At 48.4% G+C, this 27,208-nt stretch overlaps 1 protein-coding gene across 2 annotated transcripts in view; it reads left to right on the top strand.

The window, feature by feature from the left end:
- The window catches only part of LOC109872702 (neuronal migration protein doublecortin), a 75,343-nt gene that overhangs the window by 7,711 nt on the left and 40,424 nt on the right, over positions 1-27,208 (top strand). For both annotated transcript variants that reach the window (XM_031808080.1, XM_031808079.1), the window contains exons 2-3: positions 2,842-3,265; positions 13,076-13,416. In XM_031808080.1, coding sequence (XP_031663940.1) covers positions 2,905-3,265; positions 13,076-13,416 — 702 coding nt within the window. In that variant the 5' untranslated portion in view covers positions 2,842-2,904. The remainder of the gene's footprint in view (positions 1-2,841; positions 3,266-13,075; positions 13,417-27,208) is intronic.

Raw genomic sequence — 27,208 nt, 5'->3', positions numbered from 1 at the left:
CAGCATGCAGCAGCTACCATCAAGCTCTACTGTGTGGTCGTCATAACCACACATTTTCCATCTCGTACAGAGGAATTCTATTCATTTTGATTGTATCACACAGAGATGGCTAATGAGATTCATTAGAAAGGGGGTTTTGTGCGTCGCTGTTTCGACGCAACCTGCCCCGCTGGAGTAGAATGACTCTGACGTGTTTCTTTGTCTGCTCTGCAGTCGGCTAGTTTTCACCGAAACGCTCGTTCCACTCATGAATGCCCGCCATGGAAAGGTTTTATTGGAGCGAATAGACAAACTGCCAGTCTGACCAGGGCAGGACTCCCAGCATGATCCAGGGTAGGGCGTGGCACCGATGACCTTCCCGATGCCTTCTTTCCTCCCACGGCGGAGAGACTCATGACTGGGGTGAGATGTGAACATGGCCGAGAGGGTGCCTGCTGAGTGCCCATTCAGAGTGGCACAGTAATGGGTGGTCTCTGCCCATTCAGAGTGGCACAGTAATGGGTGGTCTCTGCCCATTCAGAGTGGCACAGTAATGGGTGCTCTATGCCCATTCAGAGTGGCACAGTAATGGGTGGTCTCTGCCCATTCAGAGTGGCACAGTAATGGGTGGTCTCTGCCCATTCAGAGTGGCACAGTAATGGGTGGTCTCTGCCCATTCAGAGTGGCACAGTAATGGGTGGTCTCTGCCCATTCAGAGTGGCACAGTAATGGGTGGTCTCTGCCCATTCAGAGTGGCACAGTAATGGGTGCTCTATGCCCATTCAGAGTGGCACAGTAATGGGTGCTCTATGCCCATTCAGAGTGGCACAATAATGGGTGGTCTCTGCCCATTCAGAGTGGCACAGTAATGGGTGCTCTATGCCCATTCAGTGGCTGATCTCCTCATTATTCAAACTGCCTATTGCAAAGTTCCAGTCCAAACTGGGTAGCAGCAGACACTTCTCTGACTAGCCAACCAGCCAGCCAGTCAGCCAGCCAGTCAGCCAGTCAGCCAGCCAGCTAGCTCCTCCCATCATGCATTCTTTTCTTCTGTCTTTTTGCCGAGGGAATAAAAAGGTCTGTTTGCGTTTAAAAAGAGCAGATGTTAGTGAAGAGTTCTGGCACTGCTTGCTGTGCTCTCTACCCCTCGCAGCGTCTAACCGAATGCTTTATATGCACTGCAGATTGTAACAGAGAGGCGAGACCCTGAAAGAGACCTGCTCATGCCTTTACACTAGTTATCCTATCTACCGATAACCAAAAACAAAAACCTCCCTTAGTACTGTTCTCTCTTGCAGTTATTTTTAGACCGCCTTCAGTTGCACATCGGATCACGCAACTTGTGGGTGTGTGACGCCTGTACCTTTACCCTGTGGTGTAGAGGATGAGTAACCGTTGAAAAGTGCGAATACGCCCTCGCACATGGTGCTCAGCACCACAGAGAAGACTGGGACACCATCTACTTTACATCAGTGACTAACGCTCCAAACATTCAACTCAGCTCTAGCCTCTCTTGTCCAAGAACCCTTAGCATGACGGTGCGGAGGTGGTTGATGAGAATGCTACAATAGCTACATATCCTCCCCAGGCTGCCTGCTCATATCTCAGACTGGGATGATCCACCAATCCGGGATGCTCCCGGGCATATTTCTGCCTTATCTGTCTTTAAAAAGACCCATGAGGTGAAACACTTTTCTTGTAAGATATGCGACACTTGCAAAATCCCCCCCCCCCAAAAAAAAAGCACGGCGTAAAGCATTAGCATGACACCGGGGCTGTATTGTTGCGAATCACTTTTAGATACTACGTCACTGACAGATACGACTGCGCTGTTGGAGCTAGGAACACAAGCGCTTTAGCTCTACGCCCGCGGAAACATCCGCTAAATATGTGTCGGTGACCAATCAAATTTGACTTCCTTCGACGGCCGTAGTAAAAGGCAACGCACAGAAACCAGGATCACACTTACGAACGTTTCCTGGAGCCCCGAGGAAAAGTTGTCTCGGGTTCCTGTGAAAACATCCTGGTCAGACCACGCACCGCAGCTCACTCCGATGAGAGACCTTTTCACCAAAATATCACCCATCCACTGGGGCTTCTTAATAAGATCCTCTTGCTAGCCACGCTTCCGTTCCCATCTCCCAAGGTCCCGGGCTGAATGTAGGCCAGGACACTGGCAGTCTTGCCTGGCACAGCTCTAGCTCTACATAAGACGTGTACAACTGATGTAAATGTTTAGTCCGTACTGATATGTATGTTCAGAAGCTAATGGTCTTAGTTCTAGGGTCACTAAAGGGTTGTCAGGGCATGTGCTACTGAGTATTACTGCAGAGTGATTCTGTTCACTGGACATGAAATATTGATGCCCTCTTCAACTCGGAAACTTCCCAAATGAGGCTTGTGTCTCTGTTGCAGCTCCGTCATGGCAGAACGTTCTCCAGTTGCTTCACACACACGCATGCGCGCGCACGCACACACACACACGTACACGAGGGGCGGGAGGTTAACACACCTCTGTGTGTGTTTGTAAGGGGGGTGGGCTAATCGATAGTGAGGGCTGTAATTGATTGGGCTGGCCCGGCCTCTCTTCATCCTGCCGAAACCAGACACCCTCTGGAGGGACGGGGGGAGGGCTGGCTGGGTTTACTGCATGTGAACCCCAGCACGCCCGTAGCACGCCCATTGTATGAGAGGGAATTTCACAATGGCTAGATGGTGGAATGTTCAGGGCATTATTTCCCACTTTGGTATTCCGTCATTGAGAGTATGAGTTCATCCATGGAAATATATTTACCGATTCACCTTTTGTGTACTGTATTTAACGTCCTTATAACTTCGTTGTTTTATTCCTCTCAATGCTAGACTCCCCAGAGCTCTCCACCTTCAGCACCCGTCTACCACGGACCCTCCCGGACCTCTGTTGCCATGGAGCTGGACTTTGGCCATTTCGACGAGCGAGACAAGCCCCGTAACCCGCGGGGCGGGCGCATGAACGGGCTGCCCAGCCCCACCCACAGCGCCCACTGCAGCTTCTACCGCACGCGCACCCTGCAGGCCCTCACCAACGAGAAGAAGGCCAAGAAGGTGCGGTTCTACCGCAACGGAGACCGCTACTTCAAGGGCATCGTGTACGCCGTGGCCGTGGAACGCTTCCGCACCTTCGACGCCCTCTTGGCCGACCTGACGCGCTCGCTCTCCGACCACATCAACCTTCCCCAGGGGGTCCGCTTCATCTTCTCCATCGACGGAATGCGCAAGATCACCACCATGGACGAGCTGGAGGAAGGTGAGCTCACAGGGGGGCTGGGTGGTAGGTAGGCAATGGGGGGGGGGGGGGGGTCATGGACGAGCTGGAGGAAGGTGAGCTCACAGGGGGGCTGGGTGGTAGGTAGGCAATGGGGGGGGGGGGGGGGGTCATGGACGAGCTGGAGGAAGGTGAGCTCACAGGGGGCTGGGTGGTAGGTAGGGAATGGGGGGGGGTGGTCATGGACGAGCTGGAGGAAGGTGAGCTCACAGGGCGCTGGGTGGTAGGTAGGGAATGGGGGGGGGTGGTCATGGACGAGCTGGAGGAAGGTGAGCTCACAGGGCGCTGGGTGGTAGGTAGGGAATGGGGGGGGGGGGGGGGTCATGGACGAGCTGGAGGGAGGTGAGCTCACAGGGGGCTGGGTGGTAGGTAGGGAATGGGGGGGGGGTCATGGACGAGCTGGAGGGAGGTGAGCTCACAGGGGGCTGGGTGGTAGGTAGGGAATGGGGGGGGGTCATGGACGAGCTGGAGGGAGGTGAGCTCACAGGGGGCTGGGTGGTAGGTAGGGAATGGGGGGGGGGGGTCATGGACAAGCTGGAGGGAGGTGAGCTCACAGGGGGCTGGGTGGTAGGTAGGGAATGGGGGGGGGGGTCATGGACGAGCTGGAGGGAGGTGAGCTCACAGGGGGCTGGGTGGTAGGTAGGGAATGGGGGGGGGGTGGTCATGGATGAGCTGGAGGGAGGTGAGCTCACAGGGGGCTGGGTGGTAGGTAGGGAATGGGGGGGGTCATCATACTTCAGTGTTATTACATGTTTAGACTCCTCCTCTTTTTTTGTGCTTAGTTTCCCTCTGTGAGTGAACCTTATCATTCTACGGTCTGTTAATGTGATGGTGAAAGGTTACACCACAGCAGTAGTCTGATGGAGATCACCGGCTGAGTGTGCCAACGCTGGAAAGATTGGGAGGCGCAAACGTCTTCTGCTATGAGATTAAGAGACTGTCTGGCCGGTCGAGCTGTAATCTGTAATCGGCTGTAATCGCAATATATATTACATACGATAATCCAATGGTTTACTGTGGGATGGAGCCGTGGGGACAGTATGCTAGGCTAGTTTACACAGTGTCCTCCAGAGACTCTGCCACTCTGCTAAATGCCGGTAGTTAGTGAGCAGCCGAGCAGTCACGACAGTCATGCTGTTTAGCCTCAATAATTCATACCAGGGATTCACTCAGCGCCCCAGGAGCCACAGAGCAGTGGTCCCAGTATGTCTGGAGCAGACCTATCACAGCATCAGAACATTCGCTAGGTGGACTCTCCTAACATGTGGAGCTGCGGTTGTGCTAGAATACTTCTATGTTGGCGGAACACTTTACTACTCTCTTCGGGGAAAAAAGGGTTCCAAAATGGGTTCTTCGGCTGTCCCATGTAGAACCCTCTGTGAAAAGGGTCCTACATGGAACCCAAAAGGCTTCTACCTGGAACCAAAAGGGTTCGACCTGGAAGTGAAATGGGTTCTTCAAAGGGTTCTCTTAGGTTCTAGATAGCACCTTTGTTTTCAAGCGTGTGCCACTGTTATGACTGCTTTACTGTATCCCCGGGTCTCTCTGAAGGCTAATGGAGTAGGATAATGATGCATTTTACTGTATCCCCGGGTCTCTCTGAAGGCTAATGGAGTAGGATAATGATGCATTTTACTGTATCCCCGGGTCTCTCTGAAGGCTAATGGAGTAGGATAATGATGCATTTTACTGTATCCCCAGGGTCTCTCTGAAGGCTAATGGAGTAGGATAATGATGCATTTTACTGTATCCCCGGGTCTCTCTGAAGGCTAATGGAGTAGGATAATGATGCATTTTACTGTATCCCAGGGTCTCTCTGAAGGCTAATGGAGTAGGATAATGATGCATTTTACTGTATCCCAGGGTCTCTCTGAAGGCTAATGGAGTAGGATAATGATGCATTTTACTGTATCCCAGGGTCTCTCTGAAGGCTAATGGAGTTGGATAATGATGCATTTTACTGTCAACCTGATCACCCTCGTCCTTTATCGTCACCATCCTCATTGTCAGTAGGGTGGACACAATTGTCATTGATATGTATGGCGTCTCGGCGGCATGTACACGTGGAATTCTCCCCAACGGAGGTGTAGACTAGAGCCTTTACAGCAGTGAGAGGGCTTGGCAGCCAGGAATTGGAAAACGGTTCCTAAATGGAGCCTGTTGGAGCCACCCATCCCCCTGGAAGCTGGAGCTCAGGCATCATTCTGTTTGAGGAGCAGACATACGGGGGTCTCTGCCCGTTTCCTTGGCGTGATGTAACGTCTCCTCCCCTCATTACGGGGACTCCTCCACCTTTGATCTGAGCACTGAGTCTCAGACTCTGCAGACTTATCCACAGGGGAGTCTTCCAGTCAGATCAGCAATCTCCCTGTGGCTGAAGCAGGATATCATGAAGGCTGCTGGTTCTCGTACTGTGTCATATTAATATCCCCTCAACAGCAGGAGTACATTATTCCTTGTTTGAAAGGGGGTCTATAACTGTATATGAAACAGGCTCTGCCGGGAATGAAGTGATACATTGTCTGGGGAGACTGACAGGTAGGTGGAGCAGAGCCCCCCCCCCCCCCCCTCCCAGCTGGTTCCCTGTACAGGGAGAGGGAAACAGGAGGCCTCCCCCCCAGCTGGTTCCCTGTACAGGGAGAGGGAACAGGAGGCCTCCCTCCCAGCTGGTTCTCTGTACAGGGAGAGGGAAACAGGAGGCCTCCCTCCCAGCTGGTTCTCTGTACAGGGAGAGGGAAACAGGAGGCCTCCCTCCCCAGCTGGTTCCCTGTACAGAGAGAGGGAAACAGGAGGCCTCCCTCCCAGCTGGTTCTCTGTACAGGGAGAGGGAAACAGGAGGCCTCCCTCCCAGCTGGTTCCCTGTACAGAGAGAGGGAAACAGGAGGCCTCCCTCCCCAGCTGGTTCCCTTTACAGAGAGAGGGAAACAGGAGGCCTCCCTCCCAGCTCCGTGTAATGTTGCTGCCTTCCAGGGGAAATGGATCATATTGTGGCCCATTAATAGAATAGAAATAGATCTTACTGCTACTTAGCGTTATGAAACGTTTCAGCTGATATTATGCTGCCAGATTGGGCATTTGCCAGCTGGGAAAGGCTCTACGGTCATTAAAAGGGATGATTTGAGGAAAAGAATGTTTGGAGTACAACCACAGAGGAAGATACAGTAAAAGTGAGGACAAGTTATAAACCAATGAGGGTAGGACCATGAAAAATAAATGAGTAGTGAATGATTCTGTTCTATGTCGACCTTGTCAGTGGGTTACCTCTACCTTTGGGTTCCTTACCTTGAGACCACACTCCTCAGAGTAGGAGAACTCTGTAATCTTACGCAATGGCTTGTCCTCTCGACACGTGTGACCTGGGAATTCAGTGTCCTCTGCCAGTGTTGTTTAAGTCTCTCCCTGAACGCCATCTGCCCCGGAGGCAGAGTTTTTCAATTACACTCAACACCCCTGGCTAATTGTGCTGTTCACTTCCCCTCCCCTTGATGCCCTCACTTCCTCCTTTCTTCCTCTCTGACACATCAACCCTTCTGTCTTCTAATCTTTCTGCTCGTCTCTTTTATGACTGGAATGAATAGGAACAGAATTGGCAGAATTATTTTCCAAAAAGCTTGGAAGCCCTAGAGGTTGTTTTTTTTTTCTAGGAAAGGGGCTTGGCGGGTGGGGTGAAATGAGGCTTGGATTATGCAAATTAAACAAAGACATAAACCCTGGCTTAATTTGATCAAAATGAGGTGATCATCTCTTCCATTTGAGCTGCTTAGGAATGAGAGAGGGGGGGGGGGGGGGTGTCCGGGTGTGACTTGGGGGTGTTTGTGTACTGTGTGTGTGGGGAGGAGGAGACAAGGTGTGTCACAGCAGGGAGAGTGAGTGAGATGGTTTGCTTGTGTGTGTGTGTGTGTTTCTGCAAGAGAGCGAGTTGTATGTATGTATGAACGTGGGGTGGCGAGAGGAGGGCAGTTCACCTTGCTGCTCTTCCTCTTTCGGGAGATAACGAACAAGGGGCGGCAGGTAGCCTAGTGGTTAGAGTGTAGGGGCGGCAGGTAGCCTAGTGGTTAGAGTGTAGGGGCGGCAGGTAGCCTAGTGGTTAGAGTGTGGGGCGGCAGGTAGCCTAGTGGTTAGAGTGTAGGGGCGGCAGGTAGCCTAGTGGTTAGAGTGTGGGGCGGCAGGTAGCCTAGTGGTTAGAGTGTAGGGGCGGCAGGTAGCCTAGTGGTTAGAGTGTAGGGGCGGCAGGTAGCCTAGTGGTTAGAGTGTAGGGGTGGCAGGTAGCCTAGTGGTTAGAGTGTAGGGGCGGCAGGTAGCCTAGTGGTTAGAGTGTAGGGGCGGCAGGTAGCCTAGTGGTTAGAGTGTAGGGGCGGCAGGTAGCCTAGTGGTTAGAGTGTGGGGCGGCAGGTAGCCTAGTGGTTAGAGTGTAGGGGCGGCAGGTAGCCTAGTGGTTAGAGTGTAGGGGCGGCAGGTAGCCTAGTGGTTAGAGTGTAGGGGCGGCAGGTAGCCTAGTGGTTAGAGTGTAGGGGCGGCAGGTAGCCTAGTGGTTAGAGTGTAGGGGTGGCAGGTAGCCTAGTGGTTAGAGTGTAGGGGCGGCAGGTAGCCTAGTGGTTAGAGTGTAGGGGCGGCAGGTAGCCTAGTGGTTAGAGTGTAGGGGCGGCAGGTAGCCTAGTGGTTAGAGTGTAGGGGCGGCAGGTAGCCTAGTGGTTAGAGTGTTGAAAAGTCGCAGGATCGAATCCCCGAGCTGACGAGGTACAAAATCTGTCGTTCTGCCCCTGAACAAGGCAGTTAACCCACTGTTCCTAGGCCGTCATTGAAAATACGAATTTGTTCTTTAACTGACTAGTTAAATCAAGGTTAAATAGAAACTCCTCTGCACTGTATTATCCCCACTGCCCTTTGTATGGTGCTGCTGTGGCACAGGGAGGGAGCCCTTAGCCGATGGATGTCCCCTGGATCTCCCTGAGAGAGTGTCTGACTGTCTGGGGAAATGGAAATGAAGGAACGATTGGAGGAGAATTGACGTTGAGAATTTTGGATTCGAAAAAGAAAGACGGAGGAGGGTGTTATGAAAAACAGACAGAGAGGTGGGGAAAGGGTGGAGGAGGTGTAGCTGGCTGCTCCTCTTTCTCATTTAGGTCACTTACACAGTGCAGTGCATGTAGGGAAAGCAGCCCAGGCAGCTGAGGAAGGCTTACACGACACATGATACAGTATTAGCCTGAGCCAGCTGCCACACCACCTTACAGGCCTCTAGTCCTTACTGTACTCTACCGTAAAGAGTCATAAAGAGCTCAGCCCAAGCTGCCAGTCCACCAAGGCAGAAGGCTTAGTGGGACTGGCTGACTCTTGTCCTTAGGTGAAATCAGGAGCTGCTTACCTGGGTGGAAGAGTCGAGCACTGCCATTTACACTGTTGCTGGGCAAGTATGCCTACAGTGTAGATTTTCTCAGCCATAATAGTAACTCCGATGTAAATGTATTGTAGGAGGTAGTTGTCCTCCGTCCTTCTACTGAATCTGTATGATCCGATGGAAGAGCGCTGTGCGTAAGGAGTGCCCTCTAGGTAGGTGCTGTCATAACGCTCTTTGAAGGGCTGTCTCTGCTGTCTCGATGCACCCGCTACGCAGGACAGCCACAGTTTCAGACGCAGGGTTCTCTCTCACAAGCGCGAGCCTAATTTATTCACTTTCCATTGGAAAAAACATGTGCATAAATATATTTAAGAGTACGTTGGATCTCATGACGCGTGTCATGATTTTTTTTTTAGCAGCGCAGGTGGGAAGAAGACACAGACGTCTAGCAGAAATTCAGATTAGTATTCCGGCTAGACGGCGTTCATTTTAGACTCAACTCATTCACGTGCTTAGCCAAAGTCCCCTTCTTTTCGGGAGGGGAACATCTTAACAATCCTTTATGAGTTCTCCAGGGATGTGCCTGCCATACAGTAGGCTATACATGATCATGTCTCAGTGACAGCACTGGCTTTGCCTTCACCGTGTGCTGTCTGGGAGAAATGCCGTGAGTATAACGAGTAGCCCTGTCAACCATGGAGAATGGAGATGCCTGTGCACATACACCCACCCACACAGGCAGATCTGGGAGAGTTGTGGGCCGACTCTGTGGAAGCAGAAGCCCCACTGATTTTCTAAGTGACGAAAAGCTTCGTTTTTTGTCATATTTCAGTATTTGGATAGAGTTATGTTACATTACCTGTGCTACAAAACCAGCTAGCTAACCTACTGGTATTGCTACACTCGCTAAGTCTAGGGGCGCTAGGCCTAAACGGTCTGTGACCTGATTTAAGGTGTGCACTTATGTGAGACGTCAGAGTATGCAGACCGCGTTGTATGCATGTGGCCCCTAGGAGACTGAGGGAAAAAGTCCTCGTCGCAGGGTTACTTTGTTTGAGTGGTTGCAGGCAGTACACTGTGATGTGACTCTATTTCAAATGTCCTTACAGATGTGGGTTGTTCATTTGATCACTCTTTTGTTGCTGGGGATTGTCCCACACAGCAGGAAATGCAAACTCGTAGTGTATTCAAGGTTTAAAAAGGCTTCTAAAGTTTGACATTTCCACTTTACAATGTCGGACTTGATTTGCCTTTAACAAAAAATGTATCAACCCCTACAAAAAAATCCATTAATTATAATACACATAATAATTCACATTTCCTGTTGCTGCAGGATTATTTTCCTGCTATAGCAAACTGGCTCAAATTAAGATTCTACATCTGTAAAAAAAAAAAAAATATATATAGTTTCTACCCGTCGTCGGATCCCCTGGTAACACTGCTCTGCTGTTTGCCCTGTCCTCTGGTGTATCATTGCTGCTCTGTCCCCTAGCTATCTCTCATCATCAGCCTCACATTACTGATGAGGTTTGTCTCCCAGCTGTTGCTCCTGTTTGCAGATTCCATCTGTCTTTTCTCTGCATCACTTCCTCTCTCAGGGACAGGGATCATCAGTTTATCCACTGACTGTCCTGCCTCTCCTCTCCCCTACCTGTAAACATTACACTCTCCTCTCCACCTCAGGGTCATGTGAATAGTAATACCTCATTTTCAGTCCCTTTTATTTACCTAGTCTCTATGTATATAAAATGTTTATCCCCGAGTCTCTGTACTGCAGGCGTTATCCTGTCAGTGGTCTAAAACGGTGGCTCCCCAGGAATACCCCTGATTTACCCCCCCCCCTCCCCCCCTCCATGTGCATTTTAGCAGAAGGACTATGGTCTCATGAGTCTTCTCAAGTACCCCTGGTTGTGAACCACTGGTCTATAGAGAAGACTTTACTGTAGCTGGCCTGGAGTAACCAAACCGCTGAGCCACAGTGACAGGTCCCATTACACTCTCCTCCTACAGAACACTACCTACAGGTCACAGTTGATCCACAGGTCTTCATGAACACTGTTCATAAAACTAGGACAAATGGGAGATCATTACTACTTCTAGGATCTATGATAATTCCATCAGCTGATGTTAAAGGCCTAGTGCATTAAAACACTTGATTTTCCTTTGTTTTATATATATTTCCACACTTGAAATAATATATAATACTGTGAAATTGTGAAAAGTATGATAATCCCCTTTTAGTGTAAGAGCTGTTTGAAAAAGCTGCCTGATTTTTCAGCCTGTTTTGGTGGAGTTTTGGCCTGCCTTGTGACATCACCAGGCGACCAATTATTGAATTTTAGCCTGCCTTGTGACATCACCAGGCGACCAATAATTGAGTTTTAGCCTGCCTTGTGACTAATCTGGTCTTGACACGGGCTCTCTAGCCAACAGCTCACAGATGCAGTGCAGGTAGGCTCTGCGGTAGGCTAGTCTACATAATGAGAATATTTTCATTTGTCCGAACGGTCAGTCATGCATCGATCATCATGTCACTTGAATAAGACCCTCGACATTTATTGGAAAGGAGCATCAAGCTCATCACCTTGCACTTTCACCACCCTGTGGAGTTCACTGTTTATTTAGTCTGTATCTTAATTCAAACTGCATGGTTTCCCGAGTCGTAGGGATTTCTTTTTAAAATACGGTATGACTTTACTCGCATAAAAAATGTGGATGGAAACGTGGTTACTAAGGTACTTAATTGTAATAGGACAGGACTAAAAACAAAGAAAATATAACTCATGTAAAATATACTGTGTCTGTAAAATGTACATAGTATGAATAAGCTGGAAGTAGAAGCCTAAGTGTTGTTGTTCATTAGTTTGCTCCAATTAGGGGAGGGGTGGAAGGGTTAAAGGAAGATATATTTTAAAAAGATGTGTATATATATACAGTACCAGTCAAAAGTTTGGACACAAGGGTTTTTCTTTATTTTTACTATTTTCTACATTGTAGAATAATAGTGAAGACATCAAAACTATGAAATAGCACATATGGGATCATGTAGTAACCAAAAAAGTGTTAAACAAATCAAAATATATTTTAGATTTTAGATTCTTCAAAGTACCAACCCTTTGCCTCGATGAGCTTTGCATACTCTTGGCATTCTGTCAACCAGCTTCATGAGGTAGTCACCTGGAATGCATTTCAATGAACAGGTGTGCCTTGTTGAAAGTTAATTTGTGGAATTTCTTTCCTTCTTAATGCGTTTGGTAGGGGTGGTATAGAGAATATAACCCTTTTTGGTAACAGACCAAGTCCATATTATGGCAACAACAGCTCAAATAAGCAAAGAGAAACGACAGTCCCATCGTTTCTTTAAGACATGAAGGTCAGTCAATTCTTCAAAATTTCAAGAACTTTGAACGTTCTTTCAAGTGCAGTCGCAAAAACCATCAAGCGCTATGATGAAACTGGCTCTCATGACGACCACCGCAGGAAAGGATGGGGTTGCGAGAAATGATTGGGGTACCCACAAATTCTGGCAGAAAAAAATGCGGCCCCCGCAGAAAAGTTTGAATACCACTGGTGTAGGTGTCCCTAGAGTGCAGGTAGTTGAGTGTGAGTGGTGTAGTAGGAAGTCCAGAATATGAGTATGGACTTATTGTGTTTAAAAGAGGGACAGGATGAAGACACCCAGCACTTTAGCTTCAGGTATAATAAAACCCTCTTCACATCGCTGTATTAAACTAGGGTGAAGGAGTACTCATGAAGTGGTATGGCATTGCAGTATTGTATGTATGTGAGAGAGAGAGAGGGAGAGATAAAAAAGAGGGAGGGAAAGAGCACATCCGGGTCCTTTAGTTTGATTGCTCCGTGTTCTGGATTGCTATATTCCATCACTGGCTGGCATATCTCTGACGGAGCAGTCTCCTCCTGCTGTTTGATGATTGGGCAAGAGTTCAGTGCATGGGTCAGCACACTTTGGATTAGGTTAATGGAGATGCTCTAGCAATTATTGACATGGAGGAAGCACAGGTCACTGGCCCATTTATACATGTATGGGAAAATAACTGCTAGTTTGTCGACACACTATCAGATTCAGTCGAGCTAGATTGCCCTATTTGAGTATGAGGCTGTTTTTTCCATCCTCTTCACAAGTTTATATTGTATCCATGCCTTGTATCAGATATAGTAACATAGTATGCGTAGTTTACATAAGGATGTGCCGGTATTTTCTCCAAATACAAAAGTCATGAATATGATCTGCCGTTATGTGATATCTGAGCTGATTATCCTACAGGTCATAACAGCCCACCTTTTCCCAATAGTATTGATGTCTCACATTGAAGCCAATCTTTCCTCAGGGAGTTGGAAACCAATGGGGACCTACTGAGATTTTGAGATGTCAAACAAGGCGAATACTTTGTGTTCCTCACCGTGTTTTATGCTTCTCTCTGTCCTCTCCTCAGGAGAGAGCTACGTCTGTGCGTCCGAGAACATCTACAAGAAGGTCGACTACACGAAGAACGTCAACCCCAACTGGTCTGTGAACGTGAAGGCCTCGGCCAGCCAGAAGAACCTGCAGAGCCTAGCCAGTAAGCAGGCCAGCGAAGCCCGGGAGGGCAAGGAGTTTGTTCGGCCCAAGCTGGTGACGGTGATGCGGAGTGGCGTGAAGCCGAGGAAGGCCGTCCGCGTGCTGCTCAACAAGAAGACCGCGCACTCCTTCGAACAGGTGCTCACCGACATCACAGAGGCCATCAAGCTGGAGAGCGGCGTGGTCAAGAGGATCTACACACTGGACGGAAAGCAGGTCAGTCACGCTTTTGCACACCTCACCTCATCACTCAGCCCACTGGGCACAAACTGGTTATATCACCGTTGTTTCAGCATATTGTGATGTGGAATCTGTTGTTTTCAGGATAACATTTCAACCACAGAATAATGTCATCACGGTAACCAATTTTCAACGTAGACAAACCTTGTATGAAACATGTTGAATTTGTACCTTTGAAACAACATCGGACCTTCAACATAATATCCACGATAAGAAAAAAGCAATAGTCTGGGCAGCACCTCCTACTGGAGAGTTGATTCCATCTCCAGCTATCTCGTCCATGGCCACATTTTTGGGTTACTTTAATAATAAATGTCTTCTTATATAATTATAGAAAGTGTGGATGTTATAGATAGATAGAATTATTTATTTTACCATTTGAAACACAATACAACCACACATGCATTTACAATCATCAAGGATGACACACAAAAAAGGTGTGAAAACGTATTTCTGTCGTGATCCTCATAAATAAATGGTTTTAAAAAAGTACGAACATAAACATATTATTCCTAGGCTACACAGTAGACCTACTCGCCATACTTTGGTTACACACATAACACATGATAAAACGACGTTCACGATTGGTGTTTGATCATGTAAAGCATGCATGTTCAACATAGAGTGCATATGTCGTCACAGGTCTGTGGAGATCTTCACAATTGCTGTAACAATCTGTGCGGATTCTAAAACTGCATTGATCCCTTGTACATGTGCTTTTCAATGTAATCTCAAATGCAATCCAGGTCATTTGGTTCTTCTATTAGTTGAAGTACGGTGATAACACATGAAGTTGTTTTGTGAGTAAACAAAATATATGACATTGTATTCCCATTTGACCTTTGGTGTGCTTTGAAAAGCTCAGTGAAACTAACACATTTTTGATGACAACTGAAGAAAATAATCGTACATTCATTTTCCATTGGAAGATGGTTGAAAGCATAGTGGTAACACATTGGGAATTCAACAAACTTTTGGCTGTCTTTTCGAGTGGGTGCAAATAGGTTGGAATCTCATTGATCAGTGTATCTACCAAACATTACCCAAAAAGAGACAGCCGAAGAACCCTTTTGGAACCCTTTTTCTAAGAGTGTATTCTCTATTGAGGCTCTAGGGAACATGCGAACTGGAGTAAGAGAAGGATAAAAAAAAGGCCACAACATAGCAGGCCACTGTGGTCAGGACAAAGCCCTCATTCACCCCAACCACAGAGACGATTATCTTCATTCAGCATCAAAGGAAACAGAAGCAACCACTGCGAGACCTGGGTTCCTGAGTGGCGCAGCGGTCTAAGGCACTGCATCTCAGTGCTAGAGGTGTCACTACAGACTCTGGTTCAATTCCAGGCTGTATCACAACCGGTGGTCATTGGGAGTCCCATAGGGCGGCGCACAATTGACCCAGCATTGTCTAGTTTGGATGGGGTAGGCTGTCATTGTAATTTCAAATATGTTCTTAACTGACTTCCAATACATATGGAAATAATCATGCAAATGTTTCCCTAGAAATAGTGATGAGGTCTGTGGGTAGCAAACAGTGTTTCAAAATAGACACAACAAAAGCAGATGTTTTGTTGTTGCCTGTATCCCTGAAGCAATAATATTGCTACTGTGTACTGTAAGGTTTGTAACAAAACGCTAGGAGTCAGGAAGCAGGTGCAGAAGGGTTTAATAAAGAAATGATACCGATGAACAAACATGAGAAGCGTACAGAATATGAGGGAAAACAATACTACCTAATGACTGATGTCAACTGAGGGCTAAATAAAGGAGGAGTAATCACGGAGTAAATAATGACCAGGTGTGCGTAATGATGGGGAACAGATTGTGTAATAATTGTTGCCAGGACCGATGGTTAGTGGACCGCTGACGTCGATCACCGGATGGAGGGAGTAGGAGTAGGCATGACAGTACCCCCCCCACCCACCCCCCGAAGTGCGAGTCAAGGCGCAGGACGACGTCGGCAAGAAGGACAGCCCCGAGGGCGAGGAGCAGGCCGGTACGGACAGCAGAGATGGAAATCCCGGATGATGTTTGGGTCCAGGATGTCTGCCACCGGGACACAAGAGCGCTCCTCAGGACCGTGCCCCTCCCAGTCCACCAGGTACTGGAGCCAACCCCCACAATGTCGGGAGTCGGGGAGGGACCTAACAGCATAGGAGGTGATTCGAGTGAGAAGGCATCAGCCAGGGGACCAGGAACCACCGGTCTGAAGAGGGAAACATGAAAGGAGGGTGAGTTCCAGTAGTTAGTGTGGAGTTTTAGGCGATAGGTAACCTCATTGAACCTTCAGAGGACCTTAAAGGGCCCCACAAACAGGTTCCTGGTGTAGAGCCAGACACAATCACCAGGATGGAATGGAGGATGGAGCCTCACTGCTGTGGTGGTCCGCCTGCTCCTTTTGACGACGGACAGCGTGCTGAAACCACTCAACCACTGCAGGGGCTTCGGTCTGGCTTGGAGTCTACGGAGCCAGGGCCTGCTGATATCCCAGGACGCACTGGAAGGGAGTCAGACCGGTGGAGGAGTGACGAGGTGAGTTCCGGGCATATTCCGCGCAGGGAAGAAACACGGCCCACTCCCCCTGCCGGTCCTGGCAGTGATTCTTTAGGAACCTCCCCAGCTTCTGGTTGGTCCTCTCCACCTGCCCATTGGACTGAGGCTGGTACCCGGATGTGAGGCTGACCGTGGCCCCTGGTTTCTCCATAAAGGCTTTCCAGACCTGCAACGTGAATTGGGGACCACGATCGGAAACGATGTCCTCCGGAAGGCCATCGTGCCGGAAGACCTGCTGGAATAGTGCCTCAGCGACCTGGAGAGCGGTAGGTAGACCAGAGAGAGGAATAAAACGGCAGGATTTAGAGAATCTGTCAACAATCATAATAGTGGTAAAACCATCAGAAAGGGGGAGATCAGTTACAAAGTCTATGGACAGATATGACCAAGACCGCTAAGGCACGGGAAGGGGAAGTAGCTTCCCTGCTGGAGCGTGTAGGGGAGATTTTTATTGGGAACATACGTAACATGAGTTGATATTGTGGGCAACGGCCTGCGCCAAGGTGGGCCACCAGTATTTATCGGAGAGGGATTGGATGGTGCGGGTGATACCTGGGTGTCCAGCGGTGAGGAATGTGTGTGCCCAGGTCAACAGCCGATCTCTCACCCCCATGGGGTTGTAGATGCGTTCTGGAGGGCAGGTAGCAGGAGCGGGTTCCCTCTCCAGAACCTGGCGGATGTCCACATCTACGTCTCAAAACACGGGGCCAACGATACGAGATGACAGATTGATGGGCTGAAGGACACTCACAGGACCCTCCACCAACGTGGAACCACAGGGTACAAGAAGCAGGTCGTCCGGCATCCTGGTCCCCAGGTGGTCATTCTCATCCTCGAGCAGGAGATGGTGGGGTTATGAAGTTGAATCCATGGGAGGCAGAGGATGACTTTGTGTACAGGTGCAGCGATGATAAGGAAGGGAAGGCTTTCCTGGTGCACGGGTCCCACGGTGAGGATGAGTGGTGCTGAGATGTATGTTATTGTGCCGGAACCCAATGGTCACTTATCCAGGGCTTGGACAGGAAAAGGAGAGGTGAGCGAGTTAGAATTTATGTTCAGGGAGGAGGCGAGTGTCTGGTCGATTAAATTCCCTGCGGCACCGAAGTCCACTAGATCTGTAGAGACAACACCTGAGGGACAGCCTGCCAGTGAAATGGGAACCAGAAAGGGTTTGGTGGGAAACGATGATGATGGAATACTCACGGGGCCGCCCCTCTGCTCTAGTGGACCACGGGTTAGGACGAACCGGACACCGCTGAAGCTGGTGCCCCTCCTGGCCACAATAGGGAGCCCCAGCTGTCTCCAGCGATGCCGCTTTGCCGCGGAGAGGTGTGTGGCCCCACCTCCATGGGTTCAGGCTCTGCCTTAGGACAGCCAAAGGAGGGAGGTGAGTGGCGAGGTGGGCACTGGCGCTCCCAAAGAAGGTTATCCAGACAAATGGCCATCGTGATGAGTGCGTCCAAGAATAGGTTGTCATCCCGACACGCCAACTCTGTCTGGACCTCCTCGTGCAGTTCTCTCCGGAATAGAGTGCGGAGCGCCGGCTCATTCCATCCGCTGGAGGCTGCCACAGTCCGAAAGGTGAGGGTGCACTCCGCAGCGGTATGGGCACCCTGCTGGAGTTGGAGAAGTCGCTCACATCCCTCACTGCCTTCTGGAGGATGGTCGAAGACCGCCCTGAACAGAGCCATGAACCTCTCATTGGAACCCAGCCCACTCCCAACGCTCGCCCGGTCAGCAGGGAAATGACTGTGGCACGGACCTCCTCCATGGCCGTACCCAGTTGCGCCAGCTGGTCGTGATGTTGGTGGAGTAGATGACCCTGTTCGCCTGGAAGATGGTGTGATCCTCTGCTGCTTCCAGAGGGAGGTGACCTCCATTATGTCAACAGATGTCAGACTAAGGTCAGACTAAGGTTCACATTTCATTCAAAATGAACTTTGAATGAAAAACATACCTAAGAAGTCTCTTGTGTTTAGTTCTGTCACTGTCGATATTGAGAGACATTCTGACAAAGACCTATAATGTAGTCCCAGACGTATACTCATAGAAAATCTAGAACCTAAAAGGGTTATTCGGCTGGCCCCATAGGAAAACCCAGGTAGAGTCCTTTTGGGTTCCATGTAAAACCCTTTCCACAGAGGGTTCTACATGGAACCCAAAAGAGTTTTACCTGGAACCTAAAAAGGAGAGCCGAAGAACCCTTTTGAAACCCTTTTTCTAAGAGTGTATTCTCTATTGAGGCTCTAGGGAACATGTGAACTGGAGTAAGAGAAGGATTAAAGCAAGGCCACAACATAGCAGGCCACTGTGGTCAGGACAAAGCCCTCATTCACCCCAACCACAGAGACGATTATCTTCATTCAGCATCAAAGGAAACAGAAGCAACCACTGCGATACATATGGAAATAATCATGCAATTTTTCCCTAGAAATGCTGATACGTTCTGTGGGTAGCAAACAGTGTTTTAAAATAGATACAACAAAAGCTCATTTGTTTGTTGCCTGTAGCCCTAAAGCAATGACATTGCTACTGTGTACTGTAAGGTTGGGGCGGTATCCTGCAACATGTACGCTGGGAGTCAGGAAGCAGGTGCAGAAGGTGAGTTTAGTAAAGAAACGATACCGATGAACATACATGAGAAGCGTACAGAATGTGGGGGAGAACAATACTACCTAATGACTGATGTCAACTGAGGGCTAAATAACGAGGGAGTAATCACGGAGTAAATGATGACCAGGTGTGCGTAATTATAGTTGCCAGGACCGGTGGTTAGTAGACCGACGATGTCGCTCGCCGGAGGGATGGAGCAGGAGTATTTGTGACAGTATCCCCCCCTCCACGACATATCCAGATTGTCATATCGTCATACCATTTCTGTACCATACCGGGGTTTACGGTATTACCGAATGTGCACACAAGGGGCACTATTTAAAGTATAAATGAATACATTAGGGGACGCACTAAACAATTTAGGCAACAAGGACCTTGATCCAGGAGGGGGTTGAATGTCTCTGCTTTAACCAAGAAGCTTGGTCTTGACATCTAGCCACTTAGCTAGCAAGTTAGCAAACCAAATGCATAGCTGGAGCCCTGAGCTGGATGTCATTTATTCGACACATTTTTAGATTTCTGTTAGTTATACTTAACTTTGTTATACACAGCGGGGTAGCACACACCCTTGCAGCCCCTGCGAGGCCCCCAACCCCCCAAAAACGTGGTTGAAGATCATACTCTCTGTATTTTCGAAACACCCCTTTTAAAAGGTATAAGCGGTGCAGTGTATCACCCAAGTCTAGCGTACTGTTGACTTGGGAGAATGAAGTCACGCTATGTCACCCCAAAGACTTCTCATATTACCACAGTCAAGGTTTTAACTGGACCGAGCTCTATTGCGTCTGTGCAGAGGTTGATCATCCCATTTTGGGTGGTGGTGTAGAAGCTGAGTGGAGAAACCAACCGCTCTAGGAGCAGCACCAGGACGTGACGTTGAGTTCCATGGATCATGGGCGACTCACTGACAGGGTCCAACTCTCATCTGCCTGTGGAGACACACACACACACACACACACACATCCCCTGACCTGACCAAGCAGCCCACCAGAAGGCTAAGGTGGGAAACATCATCAGGTACAGAGGGCTGAGACCAAAGAGTGCAGCTCCTTCAGTAGGCCAGAGAGCTGGTCTAACGTCAGAGACATCACAAACTCCCACAGCGACCCATCGATCACCCAGTCAGAAAGGAAGGCAGACAGAGGGAGGCAGGAGATCCCCTTTGCTACGTTGGCTTCCTGGCCTGCTCTGGTCTACAAAGACCTGCTGTGGAGTGGACACCCATATAGTTCATGATAATCAATATGTAAATAGACTCTCCCGTTTCATCGTACTCTTCATGACTCAGACGAGGTAGGATAGAGCTCTACATCCCAAACGTGAGTAGGACATTGCCTGTTAGGAGTGGTTGTAATGCACCATAAGACAGATCCATATTTGAATAGCCAATATCCACTTTCATCTGTATACACTGCCAGAAAGCCACTCGGAAGTGCAGCAATTAGCAGCCGTAAAGATATGGAGGTAATGACAGTGTGAGAGGGGATCCTCTGAGAGGTTAAAGTGTCTCTACCTCAGCAGCAAACCACAGCCCTGGTCTGACCAGCTCTGTCCCAGAGACACACAGAGGACACGTCGGGAAGGACATATAGAGACATGATTTCATTAAACCCACGCCCGAAAGTGTGTTGGCAGTGGTAGAGCGTCATTTGATTTGAAAAAGACGGCATCGTTTGATTTCACATTGTTGCTGGAAGCAAAAGACAATTATGCCCGTCATATTCCATCTGACACTATTCGTTAGATTGTCCTCTTCTCTTCTCCTGGCTGTCCCATCGCCGCCCAGTGCTGCTAGAGGCCTGGCTATATTAGGCTTTAGCGCTATAGACCCAGCCCAGGCCCAGCCAGGCTGATTGTCTACAGCTGTTTCTCAGGCCCACCTTTTTGATGTGGCCTAACGGACTGCTAATCCCCGGTGTCTGTTTGTATCAGTCATCACACAGTCAGCAGGCTAACCTAGGAAATACCCCTCTTTCTCTGCCTTTGAGGACAAGTCAGGTTTCCCCTGCTTTTCTTGTTGTCAATTGTATTCCCATTTTAGTACATTTATCAGCCAAAACACGACACCCACCCTGTATTCAACTGATGGCGGGCACAACACAAATACCTAAAAATAGGTTCTAAGCTCCAACAAAAGTGATTGAAATCAAATGAAATGATCCACTTGTTCTAGGCAGTGTTGTGACGGCTGGACATATTATACTCTTGGTATTTTTAGGGGTATAAGGTTGCTGTTGACACACGGATATGAATGGCAACATGCTGGGCGTACTATATGTTTGTGCACGTGTGCATGTAACAGGCATAAACAGTCTCGCATTACGGAGTCTGATCAGCATATTACACTGACCTACCCTGAAGCTATCTCACACCAGGCCCTCTAAAACCACTCACAAAACCTGCACGAGAAGTACAGCAATAATATGCCTCACATCTGCTCTGCCAAACCTCGGCGAGAGCGTTCATGCAAAATCAGGGATGTTTTTCCTAAACGAGAGACGGTGTCAAAAGTTCATCATCTGCTTGGAAGGCACTAGACCCTCTCTGTTGGTTTCTCTCTCTCTCTCTCTCTCTCTCTCTCTCTCTCTCTCTCTCTCTCTCTCTCTCTCTCTCTCTTTCTCTCTCCAGGAACTGTTAGCTGTTGCACGCTATACATTTTTTATCAGAATGCATTCCCTACTGATTTGAGTGCTGGCGTGTGGCATGTGTGCAACACAGTTTGATGTGATATGATTGTACATTTCATATGTGGTTTGTTTTTACCTCAGTCAAACCCACATATTTGCTTTGGATCTGGGTATTATCCGGCACGCTCTTGAACCCACATGGCTCTCAGATACCGTATTGTGGAGCACATACACATACACACACGCACATATACACACACGCACGCACACACACTCACACACACACACACACACTCCAACCACGTGTTTACGTCACCAACCTAATCAAAGTGTCTCTGTCTCAGAATGTGTCTCCAGGCCTGAGGTTCATTGTAATGCACAGACACAGGGTTCACTTCCTGTTCTGGAGTAATGAAACACTAATGAGATGTGTAGTATTAGGGCTCTTTGTGTGCTGAAGCAGGTGAGGAGTGCTGGCTAGGCTAGCTGCAGACTGCAGGCGAGGCAGGAGCGATGTGCTGCTGGTGGTATGGTAGGGGGAGTCTTCATGCAGTGCCAGCCCCTCCCTGATCCTGCACCGTTCCTCCTCTTCCCATTCCTCACCGACAGCTGGTGTGACTGGTTGCTAGGAGACCACATCCGAGGCACAAAGAGAGCCCAGCTGGTGTGGCCTGGTCTGTCAGTCACCACATCCTGTGGTGTGTGTGTGTGTGTGTGTTTCAATATCAGCTGTCATGTATGTACTGTATGTTCATTGTTCATTGTACACTGTCTGGGTACGTGTGTGTGCATTGCATAAGCATTTGACAGTGTGTGTGTGTGTGTGTGAGAGAGAGAGAGAGAGAGAGAGAGAGAGAGAGAGGTGGAGAACCAGCTCATTTCATGTTATGATATGGCTATGTGTCCTTGAATGCAGACTTCACCACTGTCTGTGTGAAGCTAGCCCCTCAAGCCGCATCCCCCCTCCTTCGCTGTCAGTGAGCAAATCGCCCACATTTTCTCCTGCGCATTCAGACCCATGGAGAGCGGGGGGCGGGGTGATTGGGAACAGGATGTATTCTCCAGTTTAAAAGACAGCAAATTGGGATCTGTTTTATATTCACTGCAGGGGATAATTATTCCTTCATTCGCCCTCAGCATCTCTACAGGGTACATCAGGGAGGAGAGACTTCATTCTCTGGCAGCCATTTTGTCCCTATTTCCACCTAATAGCTGTGTTCATGGTAGAGTGACTCACTGACTGGCACTGTCCTTTAACTAGATGGCTCTCCCAGAACAGGTGATTTCATTTTCTTTGCTTGCCTTTGGTCTATAACAGCGGGTTCCGGCAAATTGTCGATCCGATTCTTTGTGGCTTTCCCATCAGTCGTTTCAGTCTTTCTTTGAATCACATAATCATTCAAGGACACAATGAGTACGCTGCATCGCAGCCCGCTCACTGTACAGTGCTCGTTATTGCATCAAGGTTCTGAGCTGCTGAGCATGGCCATAAGTCTTTTCAACTCATTTCCTACAAATAGGCACTGAGTGTACAAAACATTAAGAACACCTTCCTAATATTGAGCTGAACCCCCTTTTGCCACTCAGAACAGTCTCTATTTGTCGGAGCCTGGACTCTACAAGGTGTCAAAAGCGTTCCAAAAGGATGCTGGCCAATGTTGACTCTAATGCTTCCCAAAGTTGTTTCAAGTTGGCTGGATGTCCTTTGGGTGGTGGACCATTCTTGATACACACAGGAAACTGTTGAGCGTGAAAAACCCAGCAGTGTTGCAGTTCTTGACACACTCAAACCGGTGTGCGTGGCACCTACTACCATACCCCGTTCAAAGGCACTTAAATATTTTGTCTTGCCCGTTCACCCTCTGAATGGCACACACACGTCTCAATTGTCTCAAGGCTTAAAAATTCTTCTCTAACCTGTCTCCTCCCCGTCATCTACACTGATTGAAGTGAACTTAACAGGTGACATCAATAAGGCATCGTAGCTTTGACCCGGGTTCACCTGGTCAGTGGAAAGAGCAGGTGTTCTTAATGTTTTGTACACTCAAGTGCACACGCTAATTGGAACTTAATTCAATCTCATACAATCTCATGTTCCCTGCCCAAGGTCATGCTGCAATTGTCTTAGCACAGTAGAGACCCTTCCAGTTTGGCCAGTGAATCACAGTGGACATTCACACGATTGTGCGATTTAGGTATGCTTCACGTTTGAAACGTTCCCAGGTTGAACACGTCAAAAGCAGCCTTTCTCTGGTGATTCCAATGGTTAGTCTGTCTGCATGCTCCTCCCGTTCAGGGGCTGTTCGGCAAGGCATGCTAGAGGAGGCGGTTGTCATGGCAATTTACTCCGCAGTGATGGACTCGCTATCCGTGGCAAATGGCTGCGTCAGCGTAATATGCCGAGCGCGCTCTTTACATTCTGTACATGCTGCCCTCGCTACCTACAGGAGCTCCCCCCCCCCCCCCCCCATGTGACCCAGCCCGTTGGTACAGTACTTGAGCGAGAGAGAAATGGATGCGCGGACCAAGGGGCGTGGCTCACGTTATAATGCATCCTGACTGAGCAGACATTGCAGCAGTCATCCTGTGCATAGCCAGACCCCCCCATATCTAGCCTGCATCAACAAGTGACCACAACCTGGGGCGGATGAGCAGAATAAATCCAATAACAGCAGAGCCACATCCGTCAGAGTCACATGGCCAGCCTGACCATCTCCATGGAGATAGCATGGAGGCAGCAGTGTGTGCACGGTGGAACCACAGAAGCATTTGGGGCCCATTAGTGGCATCACGGCTGTGATGTATGACCCTGGGGGCCTCCGGGAGCATCAGGCACCAGCTGGCCCCCAGGACTTTGAAGATCTGGCTGCCCCTTCTGTTTGACTGCTACCCTCAACACCGTTGTAAGCACCAAGCATGGGCCAATCGGAGATCTGTTACAGGGTGATTATGGGCTTTTACAGGCAGGGATCTCCTCATTTAACAGTTAGCTGGTGGGTGCTTAAGGAAAAAAGGTTAATGGTGATGTTGTATCATCTGACCAGTGGACAGATAGTAATGATAATGTAATGATTTGAGCATGGTTTGTTTCTGTGAGTGTGGGTCCAAAGGGCATGGTTGTGAAACACTAGATCTAAGGATGTTGTAAGTACGCATCGTAGTCTCCTTCCTTCGCCCCTGGTCCCTCTGCACTCAACAGTTCTCTCCTGTCCCCGACTCTGTGATGATTGCGGCCACTCCTTAGGACCTACGTGTCCTTATATGGAAGAGGCGAGCAGCACGGAAATCAGGAAATCTCCTCTAGACTTTTTCGATTTGATAGATAACACAGTTAGGAAGGAAAAAAATGCTTTACGCTAGTTAGGGGAGAATAGACTAGAAGTCTCATGACCTGGGAAACCATTTGAAGGCACTTAAGTTTGTCTCTTGCACCCCCCCCAGGTTCTGAACTACTGCCACTCTTCACCTCTATGTAGAGAAAAGCAGAGGAGTTCATTTTACCTCACCAGCAAGAGGATCCTCAGTCAGCCTTATCAGTTTACAAGCTGACAAAAAGAGAAGGTCCAATATCCACATCAATGCTCCCTGAACAGTGATTACTCTGTGTGTGCGCGCGTGTGTGTGTGTGTGTGCGTGCGTGTGTGCGTGCCTGCGCACCTTTCTTTGTGTCAGCTGTCATTGCAGTCATGAATAATCTAGTGTGTTACACCAACATAAGGGCTCATATGTCTGATTGAGAGGGAAGTTATAGTAACCAGTGCTCACTTTCCCACTAAGTAGGGTGCTCTACTTAGAGTAGTTGGCCCAACTTTGCACACTGGGATCAGGGGAGAAACCGCCCAGAGAGCCGGCTAAAAAACATGGTTAATACGGCACTAAACCCACCACAACGAGCCTGTGAGCCGACCTCCAGTGGCACTTACCATTCTCCCCAACAAAATGTGGAGACTGTCTGCTGAAAATCTGCTGATTAGCTGCATGCCAGGTTTTGTCCCCCTGCTCTGTTTACTGTCTGTTTGCTGAATGTACCCAGGCTTGTTTCTCTCATTCCTTACTCTAGTGGCCTTTCATTTCAAAAACCAACGCACTGTATCCATGTCGGAGCGTCCTTATTTTCGTTTGAACCTCATTGAATTGAGCTCACCACTTATGGGAATTTCAGAATATGTTTGTCGTATTTACCGCAGAGTCCCCTCCCTTACAGTACACGTTGTAGCAATGCGCTGTCAACAGAGCTGGTAAACACTTTGATTCACCAAAGTTGTTGTCTCGATATTACTTGTCATTGTCTTATTTGGAGACCTAGTTGACCTTTGTCATAGGTGTGCCACCCTTATTACAGAAGCGTCAAAAGATCCCATACGGTATGAAATAGTCACCAAGCCAGAGAACTGTTGTATTTACCTCTGACCTCAAAGTAACCTATGGTGTGTATGACCCGTGGAGCTTCCACAAAGTCATCATCTCTGCTTTGACGGTTTCTTCAGAACATTTCAGAACAGTGGCTAAGATAGAAACAGTATATTATGTGACGTGAGCTGCACACCCACGATGCTGCCTCTAAATCCTGCTAATCCTTCCCTTCCATGGGCCTGTCTTATCCCTGAACCCGCCAAACCCGCCGATTCAGTTCCTCTTCTTCTCTGACTTCGAAGCGCCCGGCGCACCAAAATATCACAGGCCTACTCGCCAGCTTCCCCTGGAAAATACACAAATGACTGCTGGGATAGATAAGGGCATTTATTATTCAAAAGTAGGTCATTTCAGCTGGCTGTTTGGAGGGTTTATGGAGCAGAGAGCAGGTTCTAAAACAAGGTACACCTAGACTACCGTTCAAACGTTTGGGGTCACTTAGAAATATCCTTGTTTTCCCTGAAAAATTACATGAAAAAAGTTGCAAAATGAATAGGAAATATAGTCAAGACATTGACAAGATTATAAATCATGTTTTTTAATTGAAATAATAATTGTGTCCTTCAAACTTTGCTTTCGTCAAAGAATCCTCCATTTGCAGCAATTACAGCCTTGCAGACCTTTGGCATTCTAGTTGTCAGTTTGTTGAGGTAATCTGAAGAGATTTCACCCCATGCTTCCTGAAGCACCTCCCACAAGTTGGATTGGCTTGATGGGCACTTCTTTACGTACCATACGGTCAAGCTGCTCCCACAACAGCTCAATAGGGTTGAGATCCGGTGACTGTGCTGGCCACTCCATTACAAACAGAATACCAGCTGACTGCTTCTTCCATAAATAGTTTTTGCATAGTTTGGAGCTGTGCTTTAGGTCATTGTGTCATTGGCTCCAATTAAGCGCCGGCCACAGGGTGTGTCATGGCATTGCAAAATGGAGTGATAGCCTTCCTTCTTCAAGATCCCTTTTACCCTGTACAAATCTCCCACTTTATGTTAAGGTTATAATTTTCAACTTAAAAAGGTGCCACAAAGAACCTAAGTGTGTGACACACTGAAAAAAACTGTGCAATGGTAAATATACAATAACAAAATATGCAATACAAAAAATATACAATATACAACACCTCAAACTTAGATTTGTTTGTCCATAACACTTTTTTTCCAGTCTTCCTCTGTCCAGTGTCTGTGTTCTTTTGCCCATCTTAATCGTTTATTTTTATTGGCCAGTCTGAGATATGGCTTTTTCTTTGTAACTCTGCCTAGAAGGCCAGCATCCCGGAGTCGCCTCTTCACTGTTGACGTTGAAACTGGTGTTTTGCAGGTACTATTTAATGAAGCTGCCAGTTGAGGACTTATGAGGCATCTGTTACTCAAAGTAGACACTAATATACTTGTCCTCTTGCTCAGTTGTGCACCGGGGCCTCCCACTCCTCTTGCGCTGTTCTGTGAAGGGAGTAGTACACAGCGTTGTACCAGATCTTCAGTTTCTTGGCAATTTCTCGCATGGAATAGCCTTCATTTCTCAGAACAAGAATAGACTGACGAGTTTCAGAAGAAAGTT

This window comes from Oncorhynchus kisutch, linkage group LG28 (assembly GCF_002021735.2).
Source record: "Oncorhynchus kisutch isolate 150728-3 linkage group LG28, Okis_V2, whole genome shotgun sequence".
NCBI lineage: Eukaryota > Metazoa > Chordata > Actinopteri > Salmoniformes > Salmonidae > Oncorhynchus > Oncorhynchus kisutch.
The sequence above is the reverse complement of the archived record's forward strand: the minus strand, read 5'-3'. Positions and strand labels throughout refer to the sequence as shown.